Genomic DNA, 17,098 nt, shown 5'->3' on the forward strand with positions numbered 1-17,098 from the left:
GACTTACCTGTTTCAGTGAATGGGAACCTGCAGGACAAAATAATATAACTACGCTGCACTTTATAACTTATTGAATCGCTTTCAAATTAATTATGCTTACAACTCAGGTTGTCACAATACCAGGATTTTAAACTTTGATATGTTACTAGTAAATATCAAATGATACCCTGTAACTGTTACCATGGCAACAAAAATAAAAGTCCTAGGCACCTGATACTGAAATTTCAGCACACTCTCTAATGCACAACTATGAAACTCTGCAGAAAAGTTGCCAGCCTATTTGTGCAGTTAAGATAGTATGCAGGAGTTCGTCTGCAAGTTTTTGACAGATTCTTTCCTCTCCGATTCATTTATCTAATAAAATAGATCAAGTTTGGGGCGCCAGTAGTCGAGTGACTAGTGCGCAGGCCCCATGTATGGAGGCTAAAGTCCTCCAAGCGGACAGCCCGGGTTCGAATCTGACCTGTGGCTCCTTTCCTGCATGTCATTCCCCACTCTCTCTCTCAGATATCTGACTCTATCCACTGTCCTATCTCTAAAAAAGCCCCCAAAAATTAACCTCAAAAAATAAAAAAAGACACAGATAAAGTTTTGTACTCTTCAACACTATTGATCATTAAAATATTGGACAGTGTCCATTTTAAAACACAGGTTTGGAAAAGTATTTAATATTTTGACAACCTTAAAACCTCAATAAAGCAAAGATGTTCTGGAAATTGTAGTCACATATATTTGATCAATAAATCATGAAACATTTTGTATTCACATGTAAATTAAGCAGAGTTTTATTCAACTTAAAGTAGTTTTTTTTCAAAGAATGCTATAAACTCATCAATCCTAATATTTACATGTTGAAGAGACTCCTGTGACTTCTCGATCGTTTCTTAAATTCCGTCCAGAGTATTTATTTGTACTCATACTCAGACTAAACTGTTCACAGACAGTGATTTATATTAATATTTTCAATTCCCTTGATAACAACCAGTACGAGGGAAATATTTTCTCTGACATTGATATGATAGCTGAGTGTTCAACAGTAAGAGGTTCAAGGCTATAAAGCCAAGTATCAACTCTGCCAAGTTTCCTTATTCGGCCAGATAAAATATCCTTATCAGCACCAAACGGCCAATTCTACAGTTGACCTTCGGCCGCCTTTATGATTTTGGTTAAATAAACTACTGCACCTCGAAATACAAACATTATTATACTAATAAAAACAGAGGCAAGTGTACGGTTTCAACAAGGTTAAAACAATGCCAATGTTGAAAGAAGAAAGAAGCTCTTTATCTGTGGTGTGAGAGTATTAGATGGGATAAAAGCACAATGGAGAAATGATTAGCAGAGTTAAGAACACAACAGAAATGGAAAAACACAAACAGAATTAGTCATTAAACATAAACCACAACAGGTGTGTTGGAGACTGTGTGGGGAAATAGATTCAAAACACTCTTTCTGGGGATGTGTAAAAATGGGAACGTACTGGGAAGATGTTTGGGGTGACGTTGAAGACGACACTAGCTTATGAATTACCGAAGGGATTTGTGGTGTAATATCGAGGTGATCTGACAAGGGATTTTGTTCAATGTGAGGACAAATATCTGATTAAAATTTTGACTCCAGCAACAAAGAAAGCAGTCACCAGGAAATTGTGCAAAGAGGGAACCTCCTTCTTTGAGACACATGGCTGGAAATTGATGAGGAGATATTTACGACATGCACATGTTTTGAGAATTCAACAATCAGACTTTATAGAGAAATGGGAGACATGGATTAGTTACAAAGCCCTTCACAGAGAGAACGCCGAAACACCTGGATGAAGACAGAGATATTTCAAAGTACCCCCTGACATGAGCTGTATATTTGTATTTTTGTTTGGCAGTGGAAATTAAAAATAATAAAAGTCAAGTTTAAACTAAAAAAAAACAGCGCAGAAAAGTTTCTAAATGGGTGTGAAACAGTTGGACTCATCACTGCTACTTGTTTTCAAGCAGACGGAGGTCAGACTAGACCTTGTTGACACATGAGGGTGAACCTGGATGATGCAGTCCATGCTGAAAGTGACTGGTACTTATATGGTCATAAAAATCCTTAGTATGCACATACCTTTCTCATTAAACACAGCTTTATCTGCGCCCCTCTCCCCCCTCCCCTCCATCCTCTCAACTCTTTCAAGTTCAGTTTTTTCTGCACTCCAGCCCTGACTGTCATCCCCTCCGTGTGATCCCGCCTCTCGAGCCTTTTGATTGGTCCAATTTGACAGAGCGCGACTCCCATTGGCTAAAGGGGCGGGCCGTGCTCTCCGGGACAGGCCTCTTCCTGGACCGCACCCCGGCCTACTGCTGTCTACGCACTGAGTGAAATTACGCGAACCAGTAAGCTGGCAGCGGAGGAGGGAGGGCAAAAGGAAGAAGGGGAGAGAAAAAAAAGCTCGAAAGAGTGACTAAAGTAGAGAGAACGAGAGGGAGGAAGCGAGCGACTGTAGTTTAGCCCGGACTCTCTGCGAAGCTGCTGTCGACAGGAAAAGAAGTTTAACTCAAGGCGACGCTGACTGAAGCACCTGGTTGTTGTTAGCCACCCACCGAAGCAGGTAATATCTCTAACTTTAACCTCTTTTTGTTGTCTGCCATGCTTCCCATTCGTCCTCGTTTCCCCAACTCATTCAAATTGCCAGTCACTCCTCCAGCAAGTGCAGTGAACCAGGAAGCACGGCCGCTGGTAGCACATTTCGATGGGTAGCAATATTCGATGGAACACCTCAACTTCAGCGACCGCGCTGCTGGGTGGAGTGAGACCCTTATTCATTGATTTAAACGGAGGTTTTCATAACGCTAACATCCCTCATGTTCAGTTATGTCACTTCCCTTGTACTTGTATTCGCTTTCATGAGAGCTTTTTGTTCCTTAAAGGTCGACAAATTCAGCTTCAGCTTTGTGGCAGCGGGCTGAAAAGCTAAAAGCCACAACGAGAGGCAGGAAGTGATTCGCTTGAATGAGTTGCAGAAAAAAAAAAAAAGGCCGGTTAGGAGTTTAAATCGACGATAAAGTTATTTTGGACTCAAATTACTCCTTATTCGTCGTGTTTACTGGAAGATTTTATTTAATTTGTGGCAGGGTTAAACTTTTCGGTTGGTCAACGGTCAGAAAAACGGACGGACGCCGTGTGTGGCCAGTAATATGTCTGGCTCGCGGCATGACGTCACCGTTCACCGGTTGACTGAAAAAAAAGAAAAAATCGGCGCTGTGGTTTTCCGCCGCAGAAAACATGTCATGTGCAAAATCTGTCTTTCTGACTTTATCTCCTCTTGTTAACTATCCAGCAGCTTCAGAGTTTAACTGAATACATTTGACTGATAATTAATTCCAGTTTATAGAATAGAATTACTTTATTGATCCCAAACTGGGAAATTGTGGCGTTTCAGCAGCAGGTTATCCAAACACACAATATGAGCAAAAAACACAATATTGGCTAATTTAAACACAATATAATATTAAATACAAAGTAAAAAAGCACTAAAAATATCAAAACTAAGAATGAGAATATATACAACCAGGATTTAACTAAGCATTACTAGTCTTACATATGAAAGATTAAATGTAAATGTGCAAAAACAGAGTTGTAAATGGACAGTATTTACATAAGTTAAAGTGCATGAGTGTAGACATATTATCAGCAGAAACTATTCAATATAACAGCGAGTAGACAGACAAATGAAGTGAACTCGATCGTAGTTGTCTCTCCTCCTTTTGAAGATTGAAGTTTGTGTAATATAGAGCTTTTGTAAGTTAACCTGTATGCTACTTCTTTGTTTATACATCTTAAGTTACTTAGGACTATATTATATTTAAAGGATAGGGATGGAAAAGTCACAGCATTGGAATGAATAACATTGACATTAAAGTATGCACAATAAATCCAAATGCTCTCGCAATATGAAAGCATCACAAAGATCCAAATCGTTACAAATGTGAAAATGTATCGATGCAAACATGAATGTGTACATTTTACACACTCCCACCATTTTCCTGCAGTCAGATAAAACTCAAGCTAGCTATCAGCTACCCTCAGAGTAATTGTTGCCAATTTAGTGGTTAAAAAAATGTCTTGGTTTATTTTTGATTCACGGGAAACGCTGCAAACATCTATATAGATAATAATATGGATTATTTAGAATTAGCATCATATTTTCTCCTCATAATTTTTGTCACTCTTTTTTTTTCAAATATTCTTCTGCCAAACAACATTCTTCATTCTCATAAAGCGAAATATCAGATCTGGTACAGATAAAGGAGATAGTGTGGCTATTTAAAACATTTACAGAACAGGTTTTGGATGTGGAATTTTGGGCGCTGTGTTCTCAAGAGGTTTGGCTGCTATGTTTCTGCAAACCTAGGATGCACACAGTTCAAAGATATGGTTGTGACCAGCTTTGATTTCAACTATTTTAAGCGAGTGAAGCCTACAAAGGAACATAGAGGTGTTTCTTTAATATGACTTGGCTGCAGTTTATGCTGAATGAGTCCTGAAATAAAATGCACAAGGAAGCTCGTTGACAAATTACATGTTTTGTCTTGAAGTTGCAGCACGGAAACATGATTTTTCCATTGCAGTTTTATGTGATATACCAGAATCACGCCAAGTAAATATGAATTCATATAAAGTGTGCCAAGTGAAAGGCTTCACAGATTGCTAAACATTGCATTTCCTCGATTTCACTCTCAAATTAAGGTTAAAATGAATCCTCAAATATCCTTTTAAATGTAGGTAAAGGCAGCCCAGCCCTTATGTGTTTCTACACACATAGAAAACTACCTTTGATTCATGAATCCTAATACAACCGTCCTCGTTACAGCTGATATCTTCATTCAGACAGGTTTAAGCAACCACACACCTGACTATACCGTGTCATAGAGCACCTACGTAAGAGTTTTGGCCCTGTCAGTACAATTCATGTTTGCTCTTTCAGATGGCACATCATTGTGTTTGCACACAGCCAAGCAAACACACTCTGGTATGCTTGCACGCTCTGCTGGTTTTGAGTGTTTGCAAGCTGTGAAACTTTGCTATAAAGGATTGCTTGAAGTCACACTGGACAACCTGCTTCTTGTTCAGAGAGAGAGTGTGAGCAGCACGTACTCGCTGTCATTTTTCAGCGATCAAAGCCAAAAGGCTATAGCCACCAATCATAGCGTGGGTGTTTTTGTGATGCTCAGGCACTGCGGGGTGATTGTGCAAAGAGTAGCTTGTTTTAACAAAAGTCGTCCCAGCTAATGGTTTTCCAGATAATGCACCGTCCCACGCTTTCACTGTGTTTCCTATAAGACATACCAGTACCTGGTGTTAAAGAGGCACACTGGGTGACATGAGGTCTGTCATATCCTGTTGTTGCATTTGAGTCATGAAATCAAACCCAGAAAATGCATTGTGCAACAGCCTCTCTGGAGTCTTGTTCTTCTTACTTATTGCCTGCTTCGTCGCTGCTAATATGGACCCCCTGCAGAACTCGTTACATTCCATCATCAGCGTGTCAGCAAAGTCCACACTCACGGCCCCCCACCCCCGCAGAGAGTTATGTACCGTAGTGGGGGACAAAAAATGACCCACACACATCCTAAAATGGTGTGCAGCGCTGTTTTAATCTCCTTAGAATGATCCCGTCTGAGTGAACATGCCTGTGGATGTTTGGATTTCATTGAAGGATGGTTGTGCATGCTGAGATGGATTACTTGCAGCAGGCTCGGTGGTTTTTTGTTGCAGAAAAAAAAGTGAGCAGTGTGACTCAGACTGGCACCCAGTTGTCTCATCTGAAATCTCGTGATTCTATTAGCAAACATGAGGATATAAGAAGAATCGTCTCTCCGTTGTTTGCATGAATGTTGGTAATAAACTATTCACTGGACTTATTATCTCTTGAAGACTCAGAAAATAAAAAAAATGAGCTGAAGTAAAAAAAAAAAATATATATATTTCTGTATTTCAGCTACAGCTGCAACAATTAGTTGATTGACAGAAAAGAAAACGCTAACTGTTAATGTCGTTGTTTGTCACTTATGTACATAAAGGTGCTAAAATAAATAAGAATATTTACTGCTTTCATTAGACTTTAAATTATTCCTTTGGGCTTGTTGTTTTCAGTTTTTTCACTATTTTTGATTGCCAAGAAGATGATTCAATCTGGATAATGTTCAGAGGAGAAGTCAAAAACAAAATATATTGTTTAAGCTGCTTTACGTTTCCACTTTTAATACCAGTGTTGTGCCTTTAATGCAGCCTAAGGATTTCTAAACATAAAGTCTGATTATCGAATGAACTTGGTTCTTCCTCTCAAACAGAAGCCATACACAGCTATTAGAAAAGTTCTGATTGCAACCAACACTTACTATACATTAACATATAATTGTTTTCATGTTAGCATAGAAAACCATATGGGTGCTGCTATCAGAGAGCATTGGTTTATAAATATTTTAAAACTTTTGTGGAGTTTTTCCAGTTTTAAATTTGGGATAATGAAACACAAACATGACGTTACAAATTGGTGTTACTCCTACAGATGCCTGGAGGGACTGTGAGCTGAAATGCTGCTAACATTAGCTCGGCTTTTTCCAAGTTTCTTTAATGCTGCTGAGTCATCATGTACATCATGATTGGAATAAAAAAAAGAGTGAAACTTTTCTTATCGGAAGGGTGGCCAACTGTATATCGGCTGATATGCAAGTTTAGATATTTGCAAAGCTTTAGGAGAAAGGAAAACTAAACGGGACATGGCAAGGTGCAAACAGAGTCTGAGCACTGCCCTTGACCAATCAACATATCGAAAACGTTTTAAAGGAAGCTCTGATTTGAGATTTTGAAGCTGTGCCAATTGTTTTTCCTTAAGTGCATTACTCATGCTGTTTCTAGTAATACCTGACACAAGTAATGGATGTTATGGAAGTGAAGTGTCATGCATGTTGTTGGTACCAAGTCAGCTGAGATTCATTCATGCAGGCAAAACATTTCAGCCAGAGAGCAGGGACTGTTCAGATTCTCCATAAAGCATGACGGAGCTGATCATGCCATTTCTCATTGTGTAGCTGTTGTGTTGCTGAAAGTCAGCTTGTGTGCAGCTTTAGGCGGGGGTTTAAACTAGTTTGCATGTGTGCTTTATTATCTGAATGTTGGCCTTTCATTCCATTCTTCAGAACATACTTTCTCTGGTAAAAATAAACTGCCTCTTTAGGTTTGACTGACCCGGCTCAAAGATATATTTGCAGTTGTGTCTACTGCGAGTTTCCCATTTCCTTTCTTAGCAGTTTCTTACATTTCCTTGTCTTCTCAGTTCTCCTCAGGAGACCTTTGTTGGTGACCTTTGTTGGTGATCTCTGTTTCCTCCGTAATGTTCCCCCTTTTCCTCTGTTGTGTATTTTGCCACCACCCTATCCTTCCCTCCATCCTCCCCCACACAGTGCGCACCTGTAAGGTTTCAATGGAACGACACAATACCAGGAAATGGTTTTGCTTGGGCCGACTTTGTGCAATACACAGAAAGGACTTGTTGAGATTTCTGATCTCCACAAAGGAACACAGATTTCTGTTTTTGTGGTTGAAATGATGAGGTAATGTTTGACCAGAGATTACTGACCTACACTCTCACTCTCTCTGCAGCTCCAGTTTAGGTATAAAGTGTTACTTGGCAGCACTTGGTTTCCCTTTTTTCCCATTCAGCGTTCAAGTGTTTGTTCTCTTATTATAGTTGGCCGACATTTAAGGGACATTCTCAACACTGAGTAGTTAAGAAGTAAATCCTTTCATTTCATAACCTTAAAAAACATCTTTTATTCAACGATTGATAGTATCAAAAAGTACTGAAGCTTCAAAATAACTACAACTCTTCAGTCATATTTTTTAACCCAAAGAAAGAGAGCACTGTTTTAATTGAATAAATTAGGCATTATGCAGGGGTTAGTCTACAGTTTTTGGAAGTTAAAAGCAAGAAATGACCCAATATTGGGTGCCTAGGACTTCTATTTTTATTGCTGCTGAATTAGAAAGGGTACAGATATTGTTTGATTTTTACTCGTATCATATCTAAGTTAAAAAAAAAAAGATTTATTTTGTGATAACCTTAACCCTTAGAGGTGAGGATCATAGCAGAGTATAGTTGTGTTACTGTACATGTCAGAAAATAGACTTTGCTCATGGCTGACTGGGGTGTGTGAGAGCTGCACACCTGGTGGGCGACTCCACAAGGAAGTGGTTAGTACTTTGCACGACACAGAAACTGCAGACACTTTTGCACCGTGGACTTTGAAACATGCTGCGTAATGGCTCTACTCCGTCTGTCTCCCATTGGTCGACTTGTTTTTATTCCCATGTCTGTCCAAATTGTGCTGGCCGCCAGATGTTCAGGTTGCCCAACAAGCACATTGGTTCCCTTAAAAACGTCTGTCGATGCATTGTTTGAAAATAAGATGGGCCTTGTTTTGTCTGAGTTGCTCAAAGGGCGGATCCTCTGCAAAGATAACAAATGATATCTAGATAGAGCTACAAAAAAAGCACCTCTCGATTACCCTGAAGGTGGGAGGGCTGTCTGGTAGCAGGATGAATGGTATGAGAAAATATGAGCACAGGTGGATTAGTTATGGCAGATTTCTTCTCCTGGTCTGAAATAAGACGAAGCCGTTCCAGTTCAGCGCTCCGAAGATAGATAAGTTGCTGACATATTGAAGTATCTGAGTCCTCGTCTGCATTCTTTCACCGTCTGTTTTCAAGGCTTACGTAACCAGCTATGTATTCAATTAATGGTCAACACTATCAGCAGGCTTTAGTTAAAGAGCAAACTGGTGCTGTTCTGACAAATAATCAGTCTGTTGGTAATTCAGTGATCTAAGCAGATAACTGTTTGAAAGGTGAACGTGGAATTTGTTATATGACCCTGAAAGTGAGGGCTTATCAGACCAGTGCCTTAATCTTTAATTATATATCTTACATTAACTTAAGTGATCCGTCAGCTGTCTTCACTTGGTCTACCATTAGATAAGTGGTTACAAGAATTTAGAGATTGTTTATCTCCAACTCATTACTTAAACGTGACATCTCCTCCTCCTCTTCTTCAGTGTAAATAAGTCTCAGAGCTCCTCAAAACATGTGTGTGAAGTTTCTTGTTCTAAATCCACTCTGATCCTGTATTTGATCATGTCTATAAACCCCTCTATTTCAGCCCTGCTCAGAACAGACTGTTTCTGTGTCTGTACCTTTAAATATGTAAATGAGCTGTGTCTGACCACGCCCCCTCTCTGGAAGGGGCTCGGGTGTACTCTGGCTTTCTCGCTCCATGTCCTATTGTTTACGGTGAGAAGGCAGACTCAGAGGGCAGAACAAACACCTAGCTGTGGGAGTGTCATCCACCTGGGGGAGGGGCTACTCCAAACCGGCCTGTTTGAGCACACATTTTCAAGTGGAGCAGGCAAAAGACGGAGAGGATGGACTTTTCTCATCATTGGGGGGGTTTGTAGACAGACTAGAGACACATGTTAGAGTTAGAAAAACATGGTCACTTAAACTTTTAAAGATGAACAGTTTGGTTCACTATAAGGAGGCAGCTCTAAAATTTGAAACATGGCATGGCGGTGTTAATGAAAGGGTGCTTAGTACATCTGATGTGATCTGCTGGTGTAGGCAATATGCGGAGAGCTTTCAGTAAGTCCTAGTCGAGCCTGTGGTTGTAAATGGTAGATGGCATTGGCTTGCTTACAGTTAAAAGTGAAATTGGATCCTGGTCCGGGGCAGGAATGCGAAAAAGTAATGTGGAAAGTGATGTAGATCTGTCATGCGGCGCGGTTATTTTCCAGCAAGGGCTTAATTTACTTCTCTATCCTCGGAAGGCAGCCGGCGTGTGCTCAAGAAAAACGCCACCTCTCCCATTTGCTCAAAAAGACGCAACACCAAGAGTCCAACAAATGGCAAAATAGTTTTCTCAGCTTGTCATTTCCTCTTTCTCCTTTTTCTTTCTTCTCCTTGCCACACCCTTCTAACTTTCAGAGCAGGAGGGGTGAAAAGCCAACATGAGGGCCCGTAATTAATCTCGACAGACTCTGTACCGTTCTGGTCGCTCTCTCAAATTAATGAGAGTGAAAGGTCAGTCGATTGTTGAACTGTGAAAGGAAGTCATGCTAAGGCCCAAAAAAACAGAACTGGAAAGAGATTTGAGTATTTGTTGGAGAGGCTTTTATAAACAGAACAGGGAAACGACCGTTTAAGGAACAGCAGGTTTTGCTCAGCTTGAGATTTCTGGGATGCTGTGATGGATGTATTGACTTTATCGGGGTTCTATTAATATTCCTGTCAATTGGACAGCTGCTTCATAGGTTCCCTTCAGCCGGGGGCAAGAGGGTTTGCCTGTACATGGGCATGCTATGGTCTCCTGGTTTTTACAGTCACTCAGGGAGAGTCGGTGAGGTGGAAAGGAATGAGAGAGGGAGAGTCTGAGTGAAGGACTGATGGCTTCAGTTTTATAGACAAAGTTTGACCTGCTCTCTAAACGATCGCAGAGGACGCTCCGTCTCCCGTTTTCCTTGTTCCTCCTCCGTCTCCTCCCTTCAAAGTCGCTTTGGTGTTACTTCCCTTTTTCGAACCACATTCCGGTCCCTGTGATGAGACCGCTTTCTAAATCTGACCTCCTCTTTTGTGTTTTTTCTTATGTTGCGGTTCCTCTTCCTCTGCTGCTCTGACAGGACTCTGACTCTGTTTTCATTTGCACGAGGTTTGTCAGGATATGATACTAGTATGAATCAAACAATGTCCATACCTGTTTTGATTCGACTGCAACAAAAAAAGCAAAAAATATTTGGTAATTTCTTGTCTTTGGATTACCAAAAAATTGCATGCAAACTCCTGCACGCTGCAAATACCCTCAGCGTTTGCAGCATCCGTACTTTTTAATTCTATTTTTTATTTAAATAATGGAGATTTTATCGTTTTGAAACATGTGGTATCCAATTGGAAATGTTGACAACCTTAAATTGGGCATTTTAAGGAAATAATCCTTTAATGGTATCTGAGTCAAGTTTCATAAAGTCGGTTTCAGGAGACTTTTGTGTTTTGCTCTCTGCCATGTATTCTTCTAGGAATAATCCTTTTTGTGATCTCAACCAGCTAATCCCATCATAAATGAGTTTTAGCAGAATAGAGAGTGATGCTTTAACAGCCAAGTGGGATTGCAAAGTGGGGAAGAATCAGGGGAAACTTTGAGTGTTACAGGATTACAGAGGACCTAGCCGGGCGGCGGCGGCCTGAGCAAAGTGTCAACACACACTGTTTCATCCTAAAGTCAAGACAAACGTCTGTGTCTGTCTCGACAAGGGAAGACCTACATCTGAAGCTGACTGATGGGATGTCTTTTCCTTTTCTGCCTTTTGGATTTCGATATAGAACAGAGTGAAACTAGAATAGCTGCCAGAGTCATTTTTAGTCTTCACAGGATTCTCCTGAGAGCTGCTCAAAGTGTGTCACTGAGAAAATCTGTGGCAAGAGTGTGAGTCGAAGTGAGGCAGATAAACAGAGGGTCCGAATTATAACAGAATTTTGTAATAATCATGCAAGTTGTTTCCCAAGAAAAGCATACCGAAGATTCCCTTCTTACAGGTGTGGCTGTAATGATCAGTCAGTCTAGATCGGTGCATCGGGACAATGATCTATGAATAAAAGTGAAACCATTCATTAAAATCGTTTTAGTAAATGGCCCATCGCATGCAAAGTCTTTAAGGCCCTGACACACCAAGCAGACAGAGAAAAAGCGGATTTTCTGGCACAAACTTCACCAACTGACAAGGTGCATGAAGAGTGAAAGGCTTAGAAGACGGCAAATAGATTCACAACTTCTAAAAATCAATTTGGGCTAATCAGTCACTCCATGCTAAGTGCTAATGCTAGCTCTTTAACTCAGTAGAATGCCAAATGGAGCAGCAAGAAATTCAGCCAGGCTCACAGATGACTGGAGTAGATCCTGAAGTATGTTCTTGTTAAAAATAGACTTTGTGGGGCGCTGGTGGCGCAGTGGTTATTGTGCACACCCCCCCATGTATGGAGGCTATAGTCTTCCAAGCCGGCGGCCCAGGTTCGAAACCATCCCCGCATGTCATTCCCCACTCTCTCTCTCTCTCTCTCTCTCTCTCTCTCTCCCTGATTTCAGACTTTATCCACTCTCCTAACTCACCAATTAAAGCCCAAAAATAAATCACACAAAAAATAGACTAGAATCATTTTGAATAGAAAATAGATTCTGAATCGAATCATGACCCAAAGAATCGAAATCGAATCAAATTGTGAGACACCCAAAGATTCCCAGCCCTAGTATCTGTAGTCTGTATTTGTTAGATATTAAGTTATACTTCTACCAAAATATCCAACATGTCGCTCTGCACCTCGAGGTGTGATGATGAAACGGCTCCAGAGAGATTTTGGGCGCGTTCAGCCTGTTCTCCTTCAATTCTTGTTTTTAGCCAAATGACAAAAACTACTAGGATTATAATCTGTCATGGTGCATATTCAGCCTCTCATAGCCCCGACTGTTCTGATGACGTCAAGTAGATTTTAAACATCGACAGAGGTACCGAGAACTCTCAGGTCTGCGTGATCTTTGCAGCCATAGTTGTGCCGCAGTCTGAGGTCGATGCTGCGATCTCCACTGAGAGACTTAAACATGACCTGCTGATGTAACGGGAATACGAGGAGGGTAAAAAGCAGGAAGGAAAGCCGGAGAATAGGTCTGAGAGAGATTTAAGGCAGAGAGGAGAGAAATGTGTGGAATGCCTCTGCTTGCTGTCTCTCCCTGATAAAGGGTCAGTATGGGAGGAATGCAACCCTGAAAAGGCTGGATAAACAGAAGAGGAGAGGAGGAGGGGGGGGGGGGGGGAGTTAGGACTCTGTAGAGACAGAGGAGGGAGTGTGAAGCCAGCTGAGAGGTAAAGCAGGACTAATTTGCCTCACGTCATGTTACAGGATGGAGTTTGGTACACTGGAGTTTGGAGGTGGGTTAAGCGGTGATGGACGTCAGCTGTAGCGCAGCCTGACAGAGCTGGTGATAGAGAGCAGAGGGAGGCAGAGGGGGGGTCATGAGAAGAAGGGCTCTCCGTCTGCTTTCTTTCTCACAGGTCGGGGTTAATGTGCTGGAACGGACACGACCGACGTAACCCCGCTAAACTTTTCTCCCTTTCTGAAGAATCCCAAGTGTCTGGAGTGAAAAGCTCTCTCCAGAAAAGCCGAGGAAGGACCCATAAATCTGAAAGTTGTTTATGTTGGCCGATTTTTGTTTTTGTTTTAATTAATTACAACATCTCTTTTTGTGGATGCCAGCTGGCGCCCACAAAGGTCACAGCTTCTCGTCCTTTGTTACATCCACAACAAAACATAACGAGCATAAACTCATGACAAGTAGAGGAGATGAGGGCACAATCAATTTACAGTTTGGTTTGTACCACAGTTTATAGGAACATATTTGCACATTTTAGGTACTTGAGGGAAAACAAAATACATTGAAATTATAATTCTTGAACTCATTAGGTCTATTGAAGTCCAGCCACATATCCAATGTGTCCTTGGGAAAGAAACTTAACCCCAAGTTGCTTCCCCTGCTTCGTCGGTGGCAAATTGATGTTGATGCTGATGGTGTGTGAATGTTTAGGTTTTCCAACATTGTGCTTGATTTAGCCTGCATTATTTGGTAATCAAAACCCAAGAAATCACCAAATATTGGGTGTCTGGGATTTGTTTTTTGTTGCTGTGGTGTCAAAACAGGTTATCAGTTTTGATCGATTTGTATTCGTTCTGTATGGAAGTTTAAAAATCTGGAAACATGACAACACTCATAAGTAACTAAACAAATGCAAAAAGTCAAAACTTATATTCTAATCATTAAACTTTTTGAAAAGCAATCGATACTTCTCTCCCAGATGTTGCAAACCATGTCCTCTTTAAAAAGCTGTTATTCCTGCGTTAAAAGTGTGTTTTGAAATATGTTGTGAAAGCAGCGTTATGTAATGTAAGCAATGAGAAAATAGTCCCAGAATCTCGTCCCACTGGACAACATCACAATGTGAAAACTCTCTCAAGGATGCAGGAAACACTCCCAGATAATATTTTATTTCTGACATGATGATAAACAGAATACATGACCTCTCTGTGATTTTCATAATGTTTGCATACAGGCGTCACAGCTCAGGTTTGTGTTTGGAGGTGAAGGGAGCATTAAGAGAGGCGAGTGACCCCGGCGGTGCTGGGAAAACGGTGTCATGCCCCTGCTGTGTTGGAATGATAATTGAGATGGTCAAGTCTGGGGCCCCCGGTGTCAGTGAAAGCACATCATGTTCAGTTAAGGCTCCAACTCACTGCGGCCTGGTTTTCAAATGGGCGGGTCGACTGAAGCACACTGCCTCTCTCTTTTTATACTGGTTTTACAGGTTTGCTAACTTTCTATATGGGTTAAACCAGAGCACTCCCTGTTAACAACCTTTTCATGTGTGAGCGTCCACAAGTGTTTTGGAAACTAGAACAGCTTGTGCACTGCAAAAACCAAAAACAAGACTCGTTTGAATCCTTTACGGTTCCATCAAATCAGAAAAAATGCACTAAAGAGACTATTGTTTCCAGATGTAGGTACTGCGTTCAAACCCTGAAAGTATTTGGTTGATGGGTCGTGTAGATGACTTTCGCAAACCCCCCTCCCTTTCCTTTCGAACAGACACCTTGATCAACCGGTAGGAACGCCGATGGTACAGTTGTGTTTATTGGAGCGCTCAGACACACTGGAGGCCTCTCTGCTCAGAGATGAACTTAAATCTCTGTGATCTCAGTCATATGTTTCTCTGAAGTGTCCCTCGTGTGGTGCAGCAGCTGGAAGTCTTACTTTAAGTATTCACAGCGGGTTAGCCAAGAAACGACACCAAGGAGCTTTGTTTGACACGGTTGTTTTATGTCGACCTGACCTAACTTTCCTGTTGTACATCCCATCAGCCGTGACCTTTTGAATTCCTCAGATATCATGTGAGGATGTAAGGGAAGCAAAGGTCTGGTCCTTTAAACAAAACCTTTTTATGTAACCAACATTTTTCTGTAATAGATTAAAGAAGACGTGCAGCAGTTCATGCATATCCTCAGTTACAGTCATAACCTTAAAATGCTGCTTTGAAACACAACTATTAACTTTGATTTGGAGGGTCCTGAAAGTGGTCAACAATACTTCTCCTTGTGCTAGTCCGACCTCGATACCGTTTAAGGTTTGACACAGGACACATCTTTCAAAAGTTAAACTCACAAACTGTTTCAATCACACACACGTTTGTTTCTTGTCCGAAGCTGAGTTCATTCTGGTCCTCTTTCTATCGCCCCGTTTCCACTTTAAAGTTGTGAATGATACCAAAATAACCGATCCGTACCGTCCTACTTTTTTGCTACCCTTCTGTTGGGGATTGCCAAAACGTATTGATCTGACCCTAAAGGGTGAAGCTAGACTTTTTTTTTTTTTTTTCAAAATCTTTTATTAGTTTGCACAGATGATAAGAAAACATGCAGTTGGCATAAGAGTTGACATTGTACTGTGGTCATCTTTTGTAAACCCCATTCCTGCCTTCTCCCGCCGCCCATCCCAGTTAACCCCATACCCACCCACGAGTCAGGAATCCTACTCCCACTGCGAAGGTAGCCTGTTTCCACAGTAGCCTACCCAGGAGTCTCATTCACACCCATGCATACTAGGACAAGGAGCAAGAAGAGAGAGGAAATAATAAATTAATAAAGTAAATGAAGAAAAAAACATTGGAAAAATATATAAATAAAGAAAACAGACACAAAACAAAACTTCAAGATAGTTCCTTAAATAATTCCATTAGACATTGCTAGACTTTTTTTTTTTTTTTTTTTTTTAAATATATATTTTAATTTTTTTATTTAACCAGGTAAATAACCCATTGAGATCAGGATCTCTTTCTCAAGGGTGACCTGGCCAAGAGGGCAGCAGCACATGTCATAAAAAAGCATTACATGATAAAGAGACAAACAGTAAGTTAAGAGAGAACAACGATTTACAATGTGCAAATTGATTTACAGATAAAGTGCAGAATCCTGATCACAGATTACAATTCAGAAACACAGGCACTGTCCAATGGTCTCTCACAATTGTTTTTTACCTTTTTGATATCGAGCCAAAGGCACTGCAGTCCGCTGATTGGTCAAAAGAATCGTCCCTTTCCTTGTAGCAGCGGTACTAAAGGACGAACCCAGAACGCACCATTTTTAACTATCTTGATTTTAAGAGAAAATGTTTGGGTTTTTTTGCGACTAATTTCAGCAAGTAGCGCTGCCCCATGGGCGACTTGGAGGACGACCTCGGAGGTGCAGACCTCTGCTGGACGTCCTCCATTGTTGCCCTTGGTTTCTTCTTCTTTGTTGAATTTATTGGCGGGCTACACTGTGTCACGCTGCTGTGATTTCAAGCTATCACCGTCTGAATTACACTCAAAAGTGCTTTCTAAAAAGATTCTCATCTTTCACTTCTTCTGTAAAGTGTGTTCCAGTTTCTTACCTGTCGTTGATTTTTGGGATTTCCCTGAACTAACCACAAACACTCTCCCTCTTTGTCTCTTTCTGAAACAGCCAACATGTCAGCCGCAGACAAGTTCCTGTACGTGGACCGCAACATGGTCAACAACCCGCTGGCACAGGCCGACTGGGCCACCAAGAAGCTGGTCTGGGTGCCCTCGGAGCGCCTGGGCTTCGAGGCGGGCTCGGTGAAGGAGGAGTGCGGCGACGAGTGCGTGGTCGAGCTGGCGGACTCTGGGAAGAAGATCAGGGTCAACAAGGACGACATCCAGAAGATGAACCCGCCCAAGTTCAGCAAGGTGGAGGACATGGCCGAGCTCACGTGTCTGAACGAGGCGTCTGTGCTGCACAACCTGAAGGAGAGATACTACTCTGGACTCATATATGTGAGTATGAAGCCGTCTGGGGGGGGGGTTTACTACTAAGCTGTGTTTTCACAAAGTCACTTCAGGGTAGATAGAACCTTATTCATCCCAAAGGAAATTAGAAGAAGAAGATATACTCCCACGAGGGGAAATACAATTTTACT

The 17,098-nt window shown here is 41.3% G+C and overlaps 1 protein-coding gene across 2 annotated transcripts in view; it reads left to right on the top strand.

The window, feature by feature from the left end:
• The first annotated feature begins 2,377 nt into the window (after positions 1-2,377).
• The window catches only part of LOC132995660 (myosin-9-like), a 36,959-nt gene continuing 22,238 nt past the window's right edge, over positions 2,378-17,098 (top strand). The window contains exons 1-2 of one of the 2 annotated variants that reach the window (XM_061065747.1): positions 2,378-2,587; positions 16,624-16,955. In XM_061065747.1, coding sequence (XP_060921730.1) covers positions 16,629-16,955 — 327 coding nt within the window. In that variant the 5' untranslated portion in view covers positions 2,378-2,587; positions 16,624-16,628. The remainder of the gene's footprint in view (positions 2,588-16,623; positions 16,956-17,098) is intronic. The other variant, XM_061065748.1, reaches the window with a different exon arrangement.

Source organism: Labrus mixtus, chromosome 20 (genome assembly GCF_963584025.1).
Source record: "Labrus mixtus chromosome 20, fLabMix1.1, whole genome shotgun sequence".
NCBI lineage: Eukaryota > Metazoa > Chordata > Actinopteri > Labriformes > Labridae > Labrus > Labrus mixtus.